Source organism: Prionailurus bengalensis, chromosome C1 (assembly GCF_016509475.1).
Source record: "Prionailurus bengalensis isolate Pbe53 chromosome C1, Fcat_Pben_1.1_paternal_pri, whole genome shotgun sequence".
Classification (NCBI taxonomy): Eukaryota; Metazoa; Chordata; class Mammalia; order Carnivora; family Felidae; genus Prionailurus; species Prionailurus bengalensis.
Window position 1 is genome coordinate 55,247,704 of NC_057345.1, and position 16,675 is coordinate 55,264,378.

Here is a 16,675-nt window from a genome sequence, read left to right on the forward strand (position 1 = left end):
TCATCTGTCTCAGCTATGGCTCTTCTCGGCAACCAACAGTTACTAAACCCCCACACCAGAGAATTCCTGCTAAGTAACGGCCATACGCTGCATTGGAACAGAACAAATCCAAAATCTCTGCAGTGGCCTTCAAGACCATCATGGTGGGGACACCCCCAACCTGCAGGGTACCACCTGCCACTCTTCCTTTTCATTCCACTCTAACCTGGCTCCCTGGCTGAGCCTCCTTCCTCCAAATGGCCACAGTGTGACGTCCCTCTCAGGCTCAGGAGTTTGTTAGAGTCACATTCTCAATGGCCTACCCTGACTACCTTATTGAAAAATTATAAAACTCTCTACACTGGCATTCCCAAACCTCTTTATTTGCTCTACTTTTAAAAATTGCATTTGGCATCTCCTGAAGTCCAAGATAGTTTGCTTCTTTATTATGTTTATTATTTATTGCCTATCTCCTTCCTCTGGCCCCCAGAATAAGCTTATTGGAGCATTTTGTCCATTGTTCCTATTGTTTTGTTCAGCAATATACCTAGAGTAGTGTCTTGTCTTTATTAGGAACCCAATAAATATCTAAATGAACTATCTTTTTTCAATTTCTGTCATACATAACTGATAAGAACTGGTTATATTTATAATGAAATCTCATTTGTTAAATATAAAGATCCAAAATACAGCCATCTTATTTTTAAGGTTAAACGGCTGCAGACTGAAGAAGCTTACAGGTTAGACTTGGTTTTTTCGTGTCTTGGTTCCACTCTTATGAAACTTGGTGCCCCAAATTCCCATGGCAGCTGGTTCCTTGTTAAGTGTGCAAGGATGTATTTAGAGCACAAAACCTCTGTGTGAGGATCACTAAACTCTGCTGTGTACTTTCTTCATTCACCTCTGTTTGCTTCAGCTCTGGGTCTTAAACTAAGTTCAGTTGCAAATGTTGTTGCTTTTGAGCCCCTTGCACAGAAATGTAGGCCTCAACAAGACCTAACTTGAATGACTCCTTGCACTAGAAAGTGGTTTAGGGTAAGGGTGAGCTGCCTTTCAACAAGGCTTGCAAATCAGAGAATTATTCTTTCTCAAGCCACAGCACAGGACAATCCCTGCATGAGAGATGATTCATTGATTGTATTTTAGGTATATGTTTTGACCAGTCCAAAAATTCACTCAGTTTCTCTGTACAAGTGCACCCAGGGGTATACATCTCTTTTCCAGTTCTCTTAGTAGCGTTTCTACAATGAAAAATCAACTCTGATGCTATGAGCTCATTAATATCTTTGTTTTCCCCAAAGGAGAATTGTCTTATAGGGTTTTTTTCCCTTTGTTTATTCGTGTGACATTCTGAAGAAGTCCTTAAGCCAGAGCTCATAGCCTAGGTGTTGGAACTGCTAACAATTAAAACAAACAACATATTGAATAAAAATGGTTTAATCATCATGAAGTCTGGATTGGGAAGGTGTGCGGTGGTGGGGCGGGGGTGGGGGAGAGTCCTTATCATTTGTGATTCTAATTCAATACATTTAATTCTAGGAAAAGGCCGAGAAATTTACCTTACAATCAGTTTAATTCCAAGATCTGAAACCATACCTAGAAACACAAGTTCACGTTCTGAAAAGCTCATTCCCTGAGACCTGCTCTGATAGATAGCCCCGGTGTATTATTTAACTGTTTTCTTTGGAAAGTTTTCTTTGGGTCTTGGAAAGACCCAAGATTATTTTCCAGGATGTTCGATCTGTGAGCCTTTACCTGTATTGTTTCTAGATCCCAATGCTGATAAGGCCCTGAGAATGGGTTAATCAGTTTAGGGGACTTGGTCTGTGCCATAGACCCACCCCAACCAGGGTCTGGGGAGGTAGGTAAGCTGGGAACCAGACCCAGCTCTGCTCCTTAGTAACTGTGTGGCCTTGGAATTTATCTAAGCCTCCTTGTCCTCACTGCTAAATTAGAAATAACAAGGACACCAAGGTAAAGGTAAAGGTTCTCAGTAAACATTAGCTCAATATCATCCACATCTTTTAATTCTCATAACATTCCTACAACTATTCCACAACAAATTCCTACAATTCCGCAACAAATCTACATCCCTGCCTTACGGAATTGAGATGCAGTACAGCCTGCTCAAAAGCATCCAGAGAATAAGGGGTTAAGCTGATTTAAATATACAAAAGCTCCTGCTCCTCCTTCCATGACAACTCCTTTAAAGCTATTTGATTTTAACCCAAGAATTTCTTTTTATTTGTAGGTTGAGAACATGGACCTTAATAACTTTCATTTCTTTGTGCTACTTACCAAGGGTCTGGGACCAAAAGCACCAAGAATGTCAGCACCTATCTTGACCCTCAGTTATTCTGCAGCATTAGTTTTTGGCTATGAGAGAACATTCTCCACCCCTGCCCCAAGATCTGATCACACAGCTCTATACTAATGTTTGTACAAAGCTGTGCTACTTCCTGGGAGCCTTTGTAATATGTATTCGACCCTGGGGTCACTAATAGCAGAGAGACCAAGAGTTAAGTAGGAGCTAAGTGAAACATTTATAGGAGCTGGTGAAGGAACCATTACAAAGAGGGTCACATCCCTTGGGGCATATACAATTCAGCTTTATTTCAGAGACCAGTTCATCTTTCTGTATTTTAAAAGATACTATGCATTTTATAGTGTTTTAATGGCCCGTAGAAAGGGAATTCCTAAACATGTGTGAATGCCTCCTGTGTGCCTAGCACTATGTTTGGGACCAGAGAGAGTCCACTCATGACCATTACTGTGAGTTAATAATCGAGTGGAGACACCTAAATAAAACAGGACAAAATAAAAACTGCAAAAAATATGCTAGCAATGCGTACCTTGGTTTTTCTGAGGCTAATAAATGCCAGGCAAGCAGAAAAACCTTCAACATGAGTTTGTTCTTTTGAACAAAAGGAATGTGTTGTGATCAAACCAGAGAAGGGAACAACTGATTTTGACAGGGAACATTGGAGAAAGCCTCAATGGAAGAAAAGGTCCTGACCTTAAAGAATAAGTAAAATTGTAATTGAGGGAGAAGGAGAAGGCCTTGAAGTCTACAGAGGCAGCCTGAGCAGAAGGCAGGGAAGTGTGTGAGTGGAGCGAACATTCAGATGACCAGGAGCCTCCAAGATTAAGTGTGAGCTTCATGCAGAACAGCGGTGGAAGGTGAAGATGTGAGGGTAAATTGGAGCCCATCGTAAAGGCCTAACTGACGTAGAATGGAGCATGCGTTCTAATTTTTGCATGATTGGGAGGTTTTTGAAGGGCAGAGTAATATATTCACTATTTTGAAAAATAATTCTGGAGGTAGAGCAGAGGATGAATTTAGGAGATAAAACTGGAAATAGGACCATCAGCCAGGAAGTGCGTATACAAGGCCAGTGGAGCTCTACCGTCAGCCAGACATGAGGCCCTCACCAAGACAGTTGCCCAGGAAATAAAAGAGCATTCTGAGGGGCCAGCAACCACTCACCAGGAAAGTAATTTGCTAATGTCCGTGGGGAGTGGGGAGACATAAAATATGGGATGAAAGAACTGGTGATTCTAGCCAGGGTATCTTGAGAGAAGATGATGGGTACTGGGTTCCCTGACAAAACTGGAGTTTCTGGATAATCTCATGTATTAGTTTTATGACCATGCTCAGCTGCATTGCAATTATGTCATCTTCCAAATCACAAAGCATAATTTTCTATCTTCAAGGCACACATCTATTTGATAAAAGCTATTTGATAAAAGCATTCAAAAGAGAGGTTACAATGTGCTCAAATGAAGGCCACACCAATGCCCTCTACAGCTGGAACTTACAGGGAAGACAAAACTTTATCTCTACCCACATAGGCTTTCAGCTGGGACTCTAACAAAAAGACAGGTTAATAAGAGAAAAACAAAGTCTATTAACAAGTGTATACATGGGAGACTTCCTGTATCCATGGGAGACACCCAGGAAAAATAAGTAAGTCAAAGAGGTGGCTTTAGAATTCTGAATTAGGGGAGGGGATGTAGGCCTCTGAAGGGAGAGTGTCTGATCTTTAGGAAAGGTAAAAGAGCTCTTACAAGAATAGACGGAAAGAATAGTTTGTGACAAAGTTGTCAGGTTGTGGGATCCACCTCTGGTTTCCTCTCCATGGTATGAGTCAATCCTTCCTGATTGATAACACCCCTGGGAAGGGGATTGATGACAATTCTTTTGGAGGCTTTATCTTTAGACAGATGAGGGTTGTTCAGAGAAAGCATCTCCCTGCATTTACCGTTTTCAAATGCTTGCAGTTCACAGTGATCAATATACCAAAGTAGCATATTTTGGGGTGCCACATTCTTCCGTTCTTCAAGCCAGAGCCAGTGGCATAGGAATGACTGTGTCACACACCCAGGGGAAACCATTAGAAGAGCAATTCCTTGAGAGCTGCTTTAAGTGAGGTTGTTCTGAGGCTTGACCTGCTTCTTCTTGAAAATACTTTTCACTTCTCTCATTTTTCTCTTCTTTTTCCTCCTCATGCTACGCTTTTTAGAGGAAAAGTCCGGTAAGGAATAAGTCCTTTCCACATTTTGGCCGAACGTTATTTATTCTGTTCACTTTCATCATCTGCATATCCAATGATTGACTGTGTTTAACACCTAAACAAGATTTTGAATTTTAAAAACAAACCTTTGTGAACGAGGACAAGGCTTAATTATGCCCCGTGCAGAGTAAAGGAAGTTGGTTGCTAAGTGATTTTACAAGCCTGTTATTAAGGGCCACAGGGTAATTTTGTAAAGATCTGTGTCTGCCTCAAAACCAGGCATGTGATCAAATATTTTAGGTATTAAGTGTTATTTATTGCAGCTTCTGCTTGGATTAGTCAGGCTACACATACATACCATAAGCTAGGCAAACACTTTGTTAAGTTAATTTCTTGTTTAATGCACAACATGATAGCATCCGTGAATGAAGGCTTCTGAAGCTGGCCTAGGAAAGGGTCTTTTTTATTTTATTTTTCATCTAATCAGAAAAATGTCCCCTTCTGGAGTTGTCAGAAACGAAAAAAGAGGATCTTTATAAAGTGCAAAACAACTCTTCCACAGTCCTTTTTAGTATCAGTGGGTGATTTTTAGTGGCAGCAAAAATCTGCTATGATGTACCTACATCATTGTTTATTTTAGGACAACAATGAAACAGAGCCACTAAAAAAAAAAAAAAAATTCACCGTTCTCTTCTCAGTTGCCTGGTGTATTGGGAACACGTTCTCAGGATGCTGATACATGGCTGACTAGAAAATATGGAAATGCTGTTTCCATGTTAATGAGCACCGAGAAGGGGCTGGTGGTTGGTTGTACTTACCTCACCTAAGTGGACACTGCAATAAGTGCTGTAACATGTCATCCTGTCCTTTGCCCCCATCCTGGCAGTCTCCATACCATCTGCAGGGTACCACACTTGTGGGAAGTCCGGGTGATAGGAGGGAGGAGAAGTGGAAGACACGGAAGAACAAAAAAGGAGATCAAAATATTACAATTTATCAAAATACGCACCCAATGTCTTCTCGTTTCTAAAAATAAAATAAGCACTTGTTATTATCACTATGGCTCATACTAAGATGAATGGCCCACCTCTGAGTAATTGAGAGTCAAGTATGTATCACATCCTTTGTGGCATACAATTTTGTTGGTATGCTTTAGTAGCCTTTCTTTACATTTTGCCGGTTGTGCTTATTCTTGACCTTGAGTCTTTCTCTGAATTGTCTAAATTTGGCCACTTCAAATGTTACTGAATCATGTGGCCTGAAGTTGACCTGGGGTGCCTTAAAAATGCCCTGTTCCTCATTGAGTTCCATCCTATTGTCCTCATAGCCATTAACCCTCATAGCCAAGTAACCCTTTTCATTGTGAGCTGTTTGTTTCTAAGGGTGAATCCCCCTCCCATTTCCTTGCCTCATTTTCCTTTGGAAATGCCCATCTTATGGATTGCTCAATCTGGTCCAGTCTTAATGACATCCAGCAGGCTGTTTGTTTCTCTTCCCAAATGGAGATTCAGAAGATCATCTCAACCAAGTCCTATTGGATATGATAGGTATTCAGTGGAATAAATTTAAATATACACAAACACCTACAAGGGGTGGGGGTGGGGGAGAAGTGTTTGCCCGATAGCTGGCCTTCACCATAAGCATTTAAAAGCAAGTAAGAATATTGGCTGGAATCAAAATAATAAGCATAATGATCACATATTCTAATTCTTTCCTAGAAAATGCTCTAACATGAATCACTGAATTTGCTGTGACTAGCCTGTATAAAAATATTTGTTTGGTGCTTTGTAGCTTTTCACGCATTTTCCTCTGGTTCCACAGAGCACTGAATTTAGCAAATGAGGACGTTGTAAAGCTTCAAAAACTGAGGCTGATTTAGTGATTTTGATGAGCAAGACATATTGTGTTTGGTTACTTCTTTTTATAAATATCTTAAAACACTCGCATTGGCTACGACTAAGGTATCCTAGTAGGCTGAATTTAAATTAATCCTTTTGTGCAAAAAATAACAAAGCAAAGCTAGTGTGGAATAAGGACACTGTGGAAACTGTGAGGACACAGGCTGAAACATTATTTTAGGAAAGCATATTCATGTTGCAAACTATATGCATTTTAGAAATACAACATGTTCTAACCAAAGTCTTCATTCTAGTGACCAAATCACAAATTATTAGTGTATGCCCACTTTGAAAATAGCCTCAAGTACAAAGTCAGAACTATCTCTTTTCAGAAAAGTAGAGGGAATAATAAAATGTTTCCAAAACCTTCTCCAGAATGTGTCAGAAGATCAAGAGAAATCTAGGAATTGAGTAATTAATATTTAAATAGGAACAAAGGAAAACTGTTCAGAAAATGAATAGACCAATTGCAAAGTCCCTGTTTGAGTTATCAGGTGAAGTAATAAGAACAGTAGATAAAATCTACTGAGAGCTTATTTTTTGAGACCCCGAAGCCTGCAATCAGTGACAAATTGGCCACCTGCAGGTTCTGAACAACGGAATAAGTGTTTTGTTTGCTTGTGTAGTTAAAAACAACTTTAGCTCACATTTAAAAGCCAGGATGTTTGAAATTAAAAAAAAAAAATCCGGATGTGCCGCTTCTCTGAAGATCTGGCAGCAGTAGGCCCACATTTTTGCAGGGCAGGCGTGGGTGCACCCGATTAGTGGCGAGTTCACCAAAGCTTTGTAAAAGACACGTGCCCTTACAGACAGCACCCCGCTCCTTGCCCTGCACCCATCTGAGTTGGCTGCTCAACGCATAGTGTTCAGCTTATAGAATCTATCGAGACCAGACACGAATGAGTTTCCTTCCACCTTTGAAGCTAATTCCATATATTGGTAGAGCAATGGTAGAAGGCTAAAGGCTTCAACGTTCTTGGGAAATGAGGAAGAGTAAAATAAAACTTTTAACAGAGGCCCTTCTCTCCTGGCTCATACACATTTTGCTGTCAGAATTGTTGTTCAGCAGAACCAGTATACAGCTGCGTTATGCACCTTAATGGTGACAATTAACATATATGAAGCCCTTCAATCTGACGTGTAGAATATTTTTCTTTTGAAGGTTTCAAATAGCTCTTAAGTATGGACTGTGAGGCTTTCTGGGTCTGACCTGTCCACAGCTTCTAGCTGGGTCTTCTCGATTCTGGATGATAAGCTTGTGACTGCATGAACTTGAACAGCTTTTCCCAGATGAAGGCATTTTGCAAGCAGACCTTCTGAAATGCTATCTTATGATGTCTTTTGTTAGAAAAAAAAAATACGAGCAGGAACTGTTGATTAAAAATACAGGTTTTTCACTCATTGGAAATTAAGATATGACTTAATTTGGGGAGATTAATGTAATTGAAATTATTTTGAAAAGTGTTCTCTATAATCTTAAATGAATAAAGTTTCTTTGTATGTAAGGCTCTGCCTCTGTATGGGTACAATCTGCATTTTATTTTTACATTTCTTTTCATAATTTCATCTTAGGGAAATTTGTGTCACTTTTAATCTCCTCTTGCTGTAGTTTATGCTACCTTTAAAAGTGAATTGCTTGCCATGAAATTGAAGCTAAAATCATATATTCCCACATTTTTTCTTAGAGAAGAATTTTAGTCTGGTCATTAAAAGAATTATAAAATCTAAATTTTCATTAGTGAATTCCTCTCAAAACACAGTATGAATTAGTCACTAAAAGAATTTAAGCCTAGAAATACATATTCATAAGGGGACTTTTTGATTTTATGTAAATTATGTACACGCATATAGACAAATTTATAAGAAAGGTGAGAAAAATATGGAGCAGAACCTGGAACGTAAGGCATATGAGAAAGTCTCAAATATTATAAGTAAAAATGACTAGAGTAACCATGTTCAAAGTGATGAGTTTTGTCACAAAACATTCAAGACAGGAAGTAAGCATTCATGGTCCTCTGTTTTAGGAGCCCTCCGACGATGTAAAGTAAGAATGAGACCAGAGACCTAAACTCTGTCTCCGGCTCTACCCATTTACTAGCTGTGTGTCTCAGAGCCTCACTTTCCCCTCTTTTTCAAAAAGGCAGTTGAACCAGATATCCATGGAGGCCTCCCAGGTATCAAACGCTAGAGGCTTGTTTCCTGTCCACCCTCCAGAGAGTAGAACCATCCTCTTCATCTGAGCAACCTTCTGGATACTTACGTGTCTGCACTTCTGGCCTGGATTTGGGGATTTGGGCAATACTAGGTCACAGATAACCTCCAGTAACTTCATGGGGTAGCCCATATTTTGAAACCAAAACTCTGAGAAAAACCTCTTTCCCTACTCACATCACAGTCACTATTGTTCCTGTGGAAAAACCCTAAAGAGGGAGAGTAATCAGAGTTTGTTGGGGTAAATTGATAGCAGCCATAAACCAGGTTTGAGAAGTGAAGGAGAGAAGACGTATGTCTGCTGGTTGTGTTCTTACAGACAACATCTGGTCCACCGTTGTTCTACTGATGCTGGACAGTTTTCCTTACTGCCATCTGTGCTTGTGAGGGGCTCCTCATCTTTTCCGTCACATTCCTACCCGTTGGTAGAGACTGCCCAAATCACCAGGCCAAGAACGGACACTTAAAAAAAAAAAGTCCTCACCAACACTCATTCCATAGGATATCAAAGAGAAGAGCCAGGCAAACAAGAGGTCTTTCTAATCCTACTGTCTGATGTGGGGAGGCTCCAATTTAGTGCAAATCACATGGGAAATACATTACATCTATGGTGTTTGCTAACACCCTGTTGTGTGGGAAACACTTTTCTCTGTAGTACCTAGTCTCTAAAACCTCCTCCCCAAATAATCTGGAGAGAAACTCCTTATGACAAAACATTAAAAGCTGTCAGTGAAATTGTCTTGTATGTTTCTGTCTTTTTTCTTTCGTACACTTCACTGAAATAGTACACCCCATTAACAAAGCTATTATATATCACAGATAGCTTCTCTGTAAGGTTCTCCAAAACCTCTTCATGGTTTAAATAAGCCACAGGCATGATGACTGCCTGTCTTTCTTTGGCCTGATTACTTGGAGTGTATGTTTGGTTGGCTGTTTATGAAATCTTCTGTTACCCAAGCCTGTTGACTGATCCATCATTCTCTGACTAGGTATCTGTTCTCTCTTCCTTTTTGCTGATCACAGAGGCGCAGCCCGGTAAGAACTCTCAACATTTTTACCTTAAACATGTATAGAGAAAATTGTTGCCAAGGCGAGGTGGCCAGGTTTGGCTTCCATTAAATTTATGATGACCCAAAATGAATGAAGCAGATGAATCATATTTATTGGTTGGAAGCCACTGATCATATAAGTGTCAAGATATTTTAAGATTATCAGAGCACTTTTCCATAACAAACTAAATTAATACATAAGTATCCCAACCCTAGTGCTAAATTTGAAAAATGTGTGTGTACGTGCGTGTGTGTGTGTGTGTGTGCAGGCGTGGGTATGGATGTGTGTGTATGCAAGGCCTGGAGACTGGCCAAAAAGCACCATAGAAGTTTACAGCAAAGTGATAATAAAGAATAAGAAAGCTATGAAGAAAGTAAGGAAACAATTTTTAAGCCACATTGTTTTTAACCCTGAATTTGAAGTAAGTCCTGGTCTATAATCTATGTTGGTCAGTATACACTGATACCTAATAATATATAATCATAATTTCCATCGTGGGAGGAAGAGACATGTTTTCAGGTCAATACTCCTAGGTTATCACATAAGTCTGTATTTCATCACTGAAGACAAATCAGTATTAGTTTGCGTTGTTCAAAGTGAAAAATCAGTCATTTTTCTCAGATTGAAATGTACGATGAATTTAAAGTAACAAAAAGTAGGGTCCTTGTTTTGTTTGAAATGACCCCCATCTGCCTTGAGAGAGGAAATGGAACTGAAAACAGTGCCCTCTGAAATCCCCTCTGTGAGCACATGCCAATTTGATCAATTGGTTATTATTTGGGGCCAATCCTCTGGCCCAGCTGACAAGCTGGTAGTTCTCTGTTTAAATCACATAGCTGATGATCAAAGATAACACCTCCAGGGACTGCTATTCAGGTGTGGCTGATTCCTACCCAGCAGTTAGGTGACATCTGAGATTATGACAAGTTACTCTTTTTTTTTTTTAAGGAAAAAGAGGGAATTAACTAATTAAAAATGAAGGCGATTTATTCACAGCCTACATGTAAGGACAATCATTAAAAAGAGGAAAATGTGGTCACTTGGGAAGGAGAAGAGTTTTTAACTCAATGGGCTTTCTCCTGAATGTGGTTTGTGTGATCGACATAGCCTTAACCTTGCTCTAGATTGCCATGCTGCAACTTCAAGGCCATCAAAGAGCTGTATGCGGGATCCAGCTGACAATGGGACTTTCTTTTCTGTTGCTGCTGATCATTCGAATATCTGTTCCTTTCTAAATTGATATTATTCTTCCTAATTTCTATACAACCGAGTCTTCTTGCCCATCTCTGCCGTATCTTGCTTGCACTTAACTGGTGATGGTTCACTTATGAGGAGTATTTAATAAAAATGTTAAAGGGGCTTCTTGTTTACTGCCTCTCAACAATGAACGTCTAGTAACGAATTGATACACCGAGAACCAACGAATACAAAAGAAGCTTTGTACCTTGTTTGGTTTCATGAGTATTACATTTTTAATGGAAGAGGTAGGATAGAGAGACCAAAAGGTCCTCGATACAGCCTCAGGAGTCCCCTGTCTCTTGGGTTTCAGGTCTCAGAATTCTAGGAGAATTCTGTTCCTTCAATGCCAACCTCGTGATCGACTACTAGGAAGTAGACCCTGGGCATCTTTACTTCAGACCCATAAAAACCTGACTCTCTGAGGCTCCAAAACCTAGAACAACATTTTAATTCCATTTAAACAATTTGTTCTCTTATTGTTTTTGTCTACAGAGTCTTATTTTCCGAAAACCAATTTGTATCCAAACTCCCATAATGATTGTAGCTGATTTAAATGACCGTATTTAATTTAAATGTTTATTAATTAAAAAAAAACATTAACTTAATCAGACATATTAACTTAAAATGCTCATTTACTAAAGTAAATAAAGTTAATCTCTATTTCAAAAATCTTTACTAACAATGGAATAATTCTCCGTAATGGCACATACACACAGATTGTATTATTAGGCAAGACAAGCCAGGAAATGCAGAGTGAAAGATTGAGCCATTCGTTAGAAAACATCTAGTAAAATCTTGCTCAGATTGAAACTGCTCCTGTATCATAAATGAGTTCAAAATGAGACAGAAAATTCTGAGAAATCCTTAGGAAAGAAGGTAAGAAGTTTCTGCTGGATCTGTTATAAAGGCCCTACATCTGATCCTGAGTTGTTCATGTTACCATTTGAGAGAAGAGAACGTATCTGTGACCAGCCACCAAACACATGGTCATACCCTTTGGAATACTTTCCTATACTTGCACTTTCCCACCCCCACTCTGTCCCCCTCATTCTCCTAAGGCAGGCCCTTCCAAGCCCATGATACCACCTTTCCAGGGCTCTACTTTTCTGGTAGCACCCCAGGCTAAGAATCTTTCACAGCAGTTTTGAATCAAACTTTTTATGTAATCAATGTTTCTGTTATAAGTTTCTGCGAGGGTATTCTAAAAACTAGACCATACCTTCTCCAATAATTCTTACCAGGGCTGTTTGCATTCCTATTGTACCACAATGCCTGGAGCTGAAGGAATGACTTTCAGTTGGTGAATTGGTGGGCCCTATGGCAGACAAGTGAAAGAAATTGAGGTGGGAAGGGCGGTTGAGGAGAATGAAATTCCTTGGCTCCCTGATGAAAACAGCCCATTCAGTGGCAATGCCTCCAAGTTTTCCTTCCCTGTAACATTTGCCACTTATATCTTTAAAAATTACATTAGTAAACTAATGACTTTTTACCAACAACTTATGGACCTCCCCCACCTTAATAAAAGCAGACAATACTCCCAATACATTCTATAATTTTCAAACACCAAACATATGCGAAACTTGGATTTATTTGTCTGATAGGCTTCAAGGTTGTTTTTTTAATTGAGCTATTCAATATTTGCTTAATTTACCAAGTCTACCCAGGTAAGGGGTTTTTCTGGTTCAGAAGACTTATGATTTACCCTTCCTTTCTCTCTATAAACCTTGAGTAAAATTAAAAACTGATTTATATGTGTGTGTCTACAATTTCCAACTTGAATGCAATTCTGAGAAAAATTTCATTTTTCCCCATCTGCATTTCTGAATTCAGTTTAATTGCAATGACAGAAATATACATATTGTACATAACATATATGTGGTCTTAAACCTTATAGTGTCTATTTCTAATTCTAGGGTGCAATTAAAAGGAACTTATCCAGTAAGTATATCCTAGCTACCAGAAATAGAGTAAAATTTAAAAGAAGAAATAGTTCCTTGGATCTTGGAGCATAAATATGTATACATTTCAATTATACACTCTTGGGCTTGATTTTTAAGGTGTACAAATGTTTTACTTTTGCAGCAAAGAAATCTTGTAATGATAAAGGGGCCTGGTGGGTCCTGAATAATTAATATTTAAATTCTGAAAATGAATATGGTTTGGGAAAAGCATTGCTACCTTCTTCCGATATTTGTCAACTCTTGCTGTATCATCTGACTTTAGAAATGGATTTAATTAAGTGTGTGTTTGTTGGTGGGGGTGGGGAGAGGAGAGGGACGGAAGGAATCGAAGGCAGATGCAACTTACCCATTCATAATGTTATCTGATATAAAAATTTTAGTCACCCAAAGTGATATGATACAGGTTATAATATATGCAGGGCATGATTTTCCTCTGCGGCATATAGCATATTCTAGGGAATTCTAAATTCAGGGCTGCTAGTTAAAGATACAACATTTTCTTGGCATTTCAAGAAAAGAACAGGCAAAGAATGCTGGATTCCTGTACTATGTACATATGGCCTGGCTTAGTATTCTCTTACAGTAATTGGGAAGCAGGACTGCTCAAGGTGGCAGACATTTGAAGAATGGTAGGCTACTCAGCTAAACTCTGCAGTATACAGCTCTTCTGTTTGACAGCTTATCATGGTAATTCCTTGGTTAATTAGGTTTTGCAAATGCCAGATAAAATGCTACTACATATGTCTGATATGTGGCTGTTGCATTGCCTGGGTAGAGGGTTTGTTTTGCAAAATTTTCATATTGAGTTGCTTATTGGTGGGACGTAAATCTCTAAGTGTTTCCAAACATAGCTCATAAGATGTATAAGAAAGGAATAGTAAAAATATGCCTACCAAGTTTCTTTGTCCTGTACATCAGGTGAAGAAGTGGCAAGACCCAGGCGTTCCACACCAACTCCAGAACTTACGAGGTGAGCATGGAAGACATTAGTTGTGTTTTATATAAGGTATCACACATTGTTAACAATCAAGCAGATCTCCTTTAGGCTCAGCTTTCAACTTGTATTAATAAAGGGCCTGCTTTTATGTGTGAGTCCATAGCATGATTCAAGGGTATTATCGTTTCTCACAAGTGCAGCCTGAGGCAGACACTTACAGAAGAACTGTATAGTCATCCAAAGTGACTATCAGAATGTGCAGACCCCTCACTAATGCAAAAGTGGAAGTCTGTATGAACAGATCTTTTGATGTTTGGAATGCTGATCTGACATATGATTATATCTCCCTATGAAGAATAGCGTGTTTAGTTGGCTTCAATTTCATGATACATTCCACCTGTCATATACCAAAAGAATCTGTTCTGCCTTTTTGGTTTTGGCAAAATGCTGTATTTTGTATTGTCTATTCTTTGAGTTAAGTATTGTACAAATGGGCACTGTTTTCCAAAAAGACTACTATTTCTATTTAAAAGCTGGATTCTTTTCATTTTCCCTCCTCCTGACCCCCTACCCCGTCCCCTCTCACTCCCATTGCACACACAGAACTCATCAGGATCAGTGAGGGAAATAGAGTCTGGGAAGAAATGAAGATTTTGCAGCCTTTTGTTAATAATCATTTTAAGTAATAATTAGGAGAAAGGATAACAATTTAACGTATTTCCACCCTTCCCCTTGAGTTCTCAATGTCCTTCTTTTTCTGAGATGTGCTCTATTTAAGGTATTAGGAGGTTATAACTAGTCTTTGTGAGTGTTGATTGGAGAGAGAGTATGGAAATTAGAAAATAGTAGACCTAGTTTCTTCTTCAAACACAAACTTCCTGGGTGCCTTTCACTTAACCTACCTATGACTGACTTTCACTAATCACAAACTGCATTAGCTACAATACAGGGATGTGATGCAGACAAATATAAATGGTATTTGAGATCTGAAGAAACTAAATGCTTTGCAATAAACTGTTATCTCTCATACTATCTCTTCTAAGTATAGAGAGTCTTGATGACTTGAAAGAGTTTCTCAACTTATTTCTAATGGACCATTATGTTGGTCCCTCAATGAGAACTAGGGATCTTATCTCCTACCAATCCTCTCATCCATAGTACATCTGACATTCTTACATATACTTTCTGGCCCCATGGGAGCTTGCGTACATGCATATGTATGTACCCAAATACGCACACATATATCTGCCTTACCATGAAAAATATTTGAAAGCTTGTATATATTTTTAGCATTAATATCCCCTTTCTCTATGTTTTGTTTTAATGGGTATAATTTAGCAAAAAGCCTCCAGATGACACTACGGCCCTTGCTCCCCTCTTTGGTCCTCCATTAGAATCAGCTTTTGATGAACAGAAGACAGAAGGTAGGCAAAACGTGTGTCTCTTAGATTTTTCTTTTCATTGAAGTATAACTTACCTAGAGGAAAGGCATGTGTCTTGATCCATGTACCATCAGATCCTCATGTGAAAGAGAAGTTCTGATCCAGGTGTGCTATGAGGATAAGAGTTTCATTTGCAAACCTCTAGTATTTTAGGATTTGAAACCTTGCTTCCAGAAATATCAAATAGTTAACAAGTTCACTCCTCAAAAGTGGTCAGTAAGAATTACTGCAAATCTATACAAATCACTGGGAATAAGTCAGGGAATAAGTGCCCTGGGGTCCAAACAGTTATCGTTGTGGACCAAGACCTTAAACTCCCTGTCACAGTCACTGTCACTGTGATCTAGCCTCTCTGACCACATTTACTCTCTTCTCCACCTTGTCACTGGAGGTGTCAGTTGGACTGCTCACCAGACTTGTTTGCAGGCTCAAGACCCAGGAATGACCTTGATTCATTGAGCAACTTACAAGCAAAATGTTGTGGAAAAAATTATCAACTCATCCATTTTTATTGGGTTTACCCATTAAACATTTATTCCTAGAATTAGATATTTAACTTTTTAAAATTAACCATCTTTTTTGGATGGTTGTAAATAATGTATACCTTGCTGACATAAATGAAACTCTTTATTAAAGGGATCTAATCTATTCCTGAAATGTATTTACATACAATGCATGCATCTCCAGTGTCTGTGTTTGGTAATATGGGATGTTTTTATTAAAAAACATCATTTGATTTAAAAGCACTGTTGTATATGTATAATAAAATGTTATTTTTTATACCGTTGGGCAAAGAAATAAAATTTAACTGTTGAGGACAACAGGACTTGAAAGCATAATGAGTAAACTAAACTATAGTAACAAAGAGACTCCAAATTGCAGGGAGCTAAACAATATAGAATTTTATTTCTGTCTTATGTTAACAATCTCAAAGTAAACAGTACAGGGATGGTAGGGTGGGTCTGCTGTTCTCAGTACATGGTCTTCATGTCTGGGTCCACGGGAGCTGCTCCAGCTCTCATCATCCCCCAGTGAGAGTAAAGTGGAGAGGGGGCGGGGGACAGGGAGGACCAGTGGAATTCGCTGCCAATTCTCGTGAGCAAAATCTGGAAGAGACAGGCATCACTTTAACTAGAGCCAATCAGAAAGAATTTAGTGCCATACGGCCAGCTAGAACTTCTTAACTATAGAAGAAATGGAGAATAGATACTGGAAGACCGCTAGCAGTCAACCACATCAAAATATTTTTCAATGATACAGTTAGGAAAATGTATAAGGAACATCCCTAAATACGCCTTTAGGGATTTAAATGTCTACAACTTAAAATCCCTAAATAAAGGTGGCCTTGCGATGGGTTATCAGTTGTCTTATTAACTCAGCTATGATCACTTTTCCTTTTAATGACATAATTGTATAGTGACTAAAGGTGGGATTTGATTTGTTG

General features: G+C 38.9%; 1 protein-coding gene across 1 annotated transcript in view; it reads left to right on the plus strand.

Moving 5' to 3' along the window:
* The window catches only part of SGIP1 (SH3GL interacting endocytic adaptor 1), a 204,510-nt gene that overhangs the window by 112,472 nt on the left and 75,363 nt on the right, over positions 1-16,675 (plus strand). The window contains 5 exon segments of the mRNA XM_043575202.1: positions 4,503-4,514; positions 9,626-9,637; positions 12,805-12,829; positions 13,771-13,822; positions 15,128-15,213. Coding sequence (XP_043431137.1) covers positions 4,503-4,514; positions 9,626-9,637; positions 12,805-12,829; positions 13,771-13,822; positions 15,128-15,213 — 187 coding nt within the window.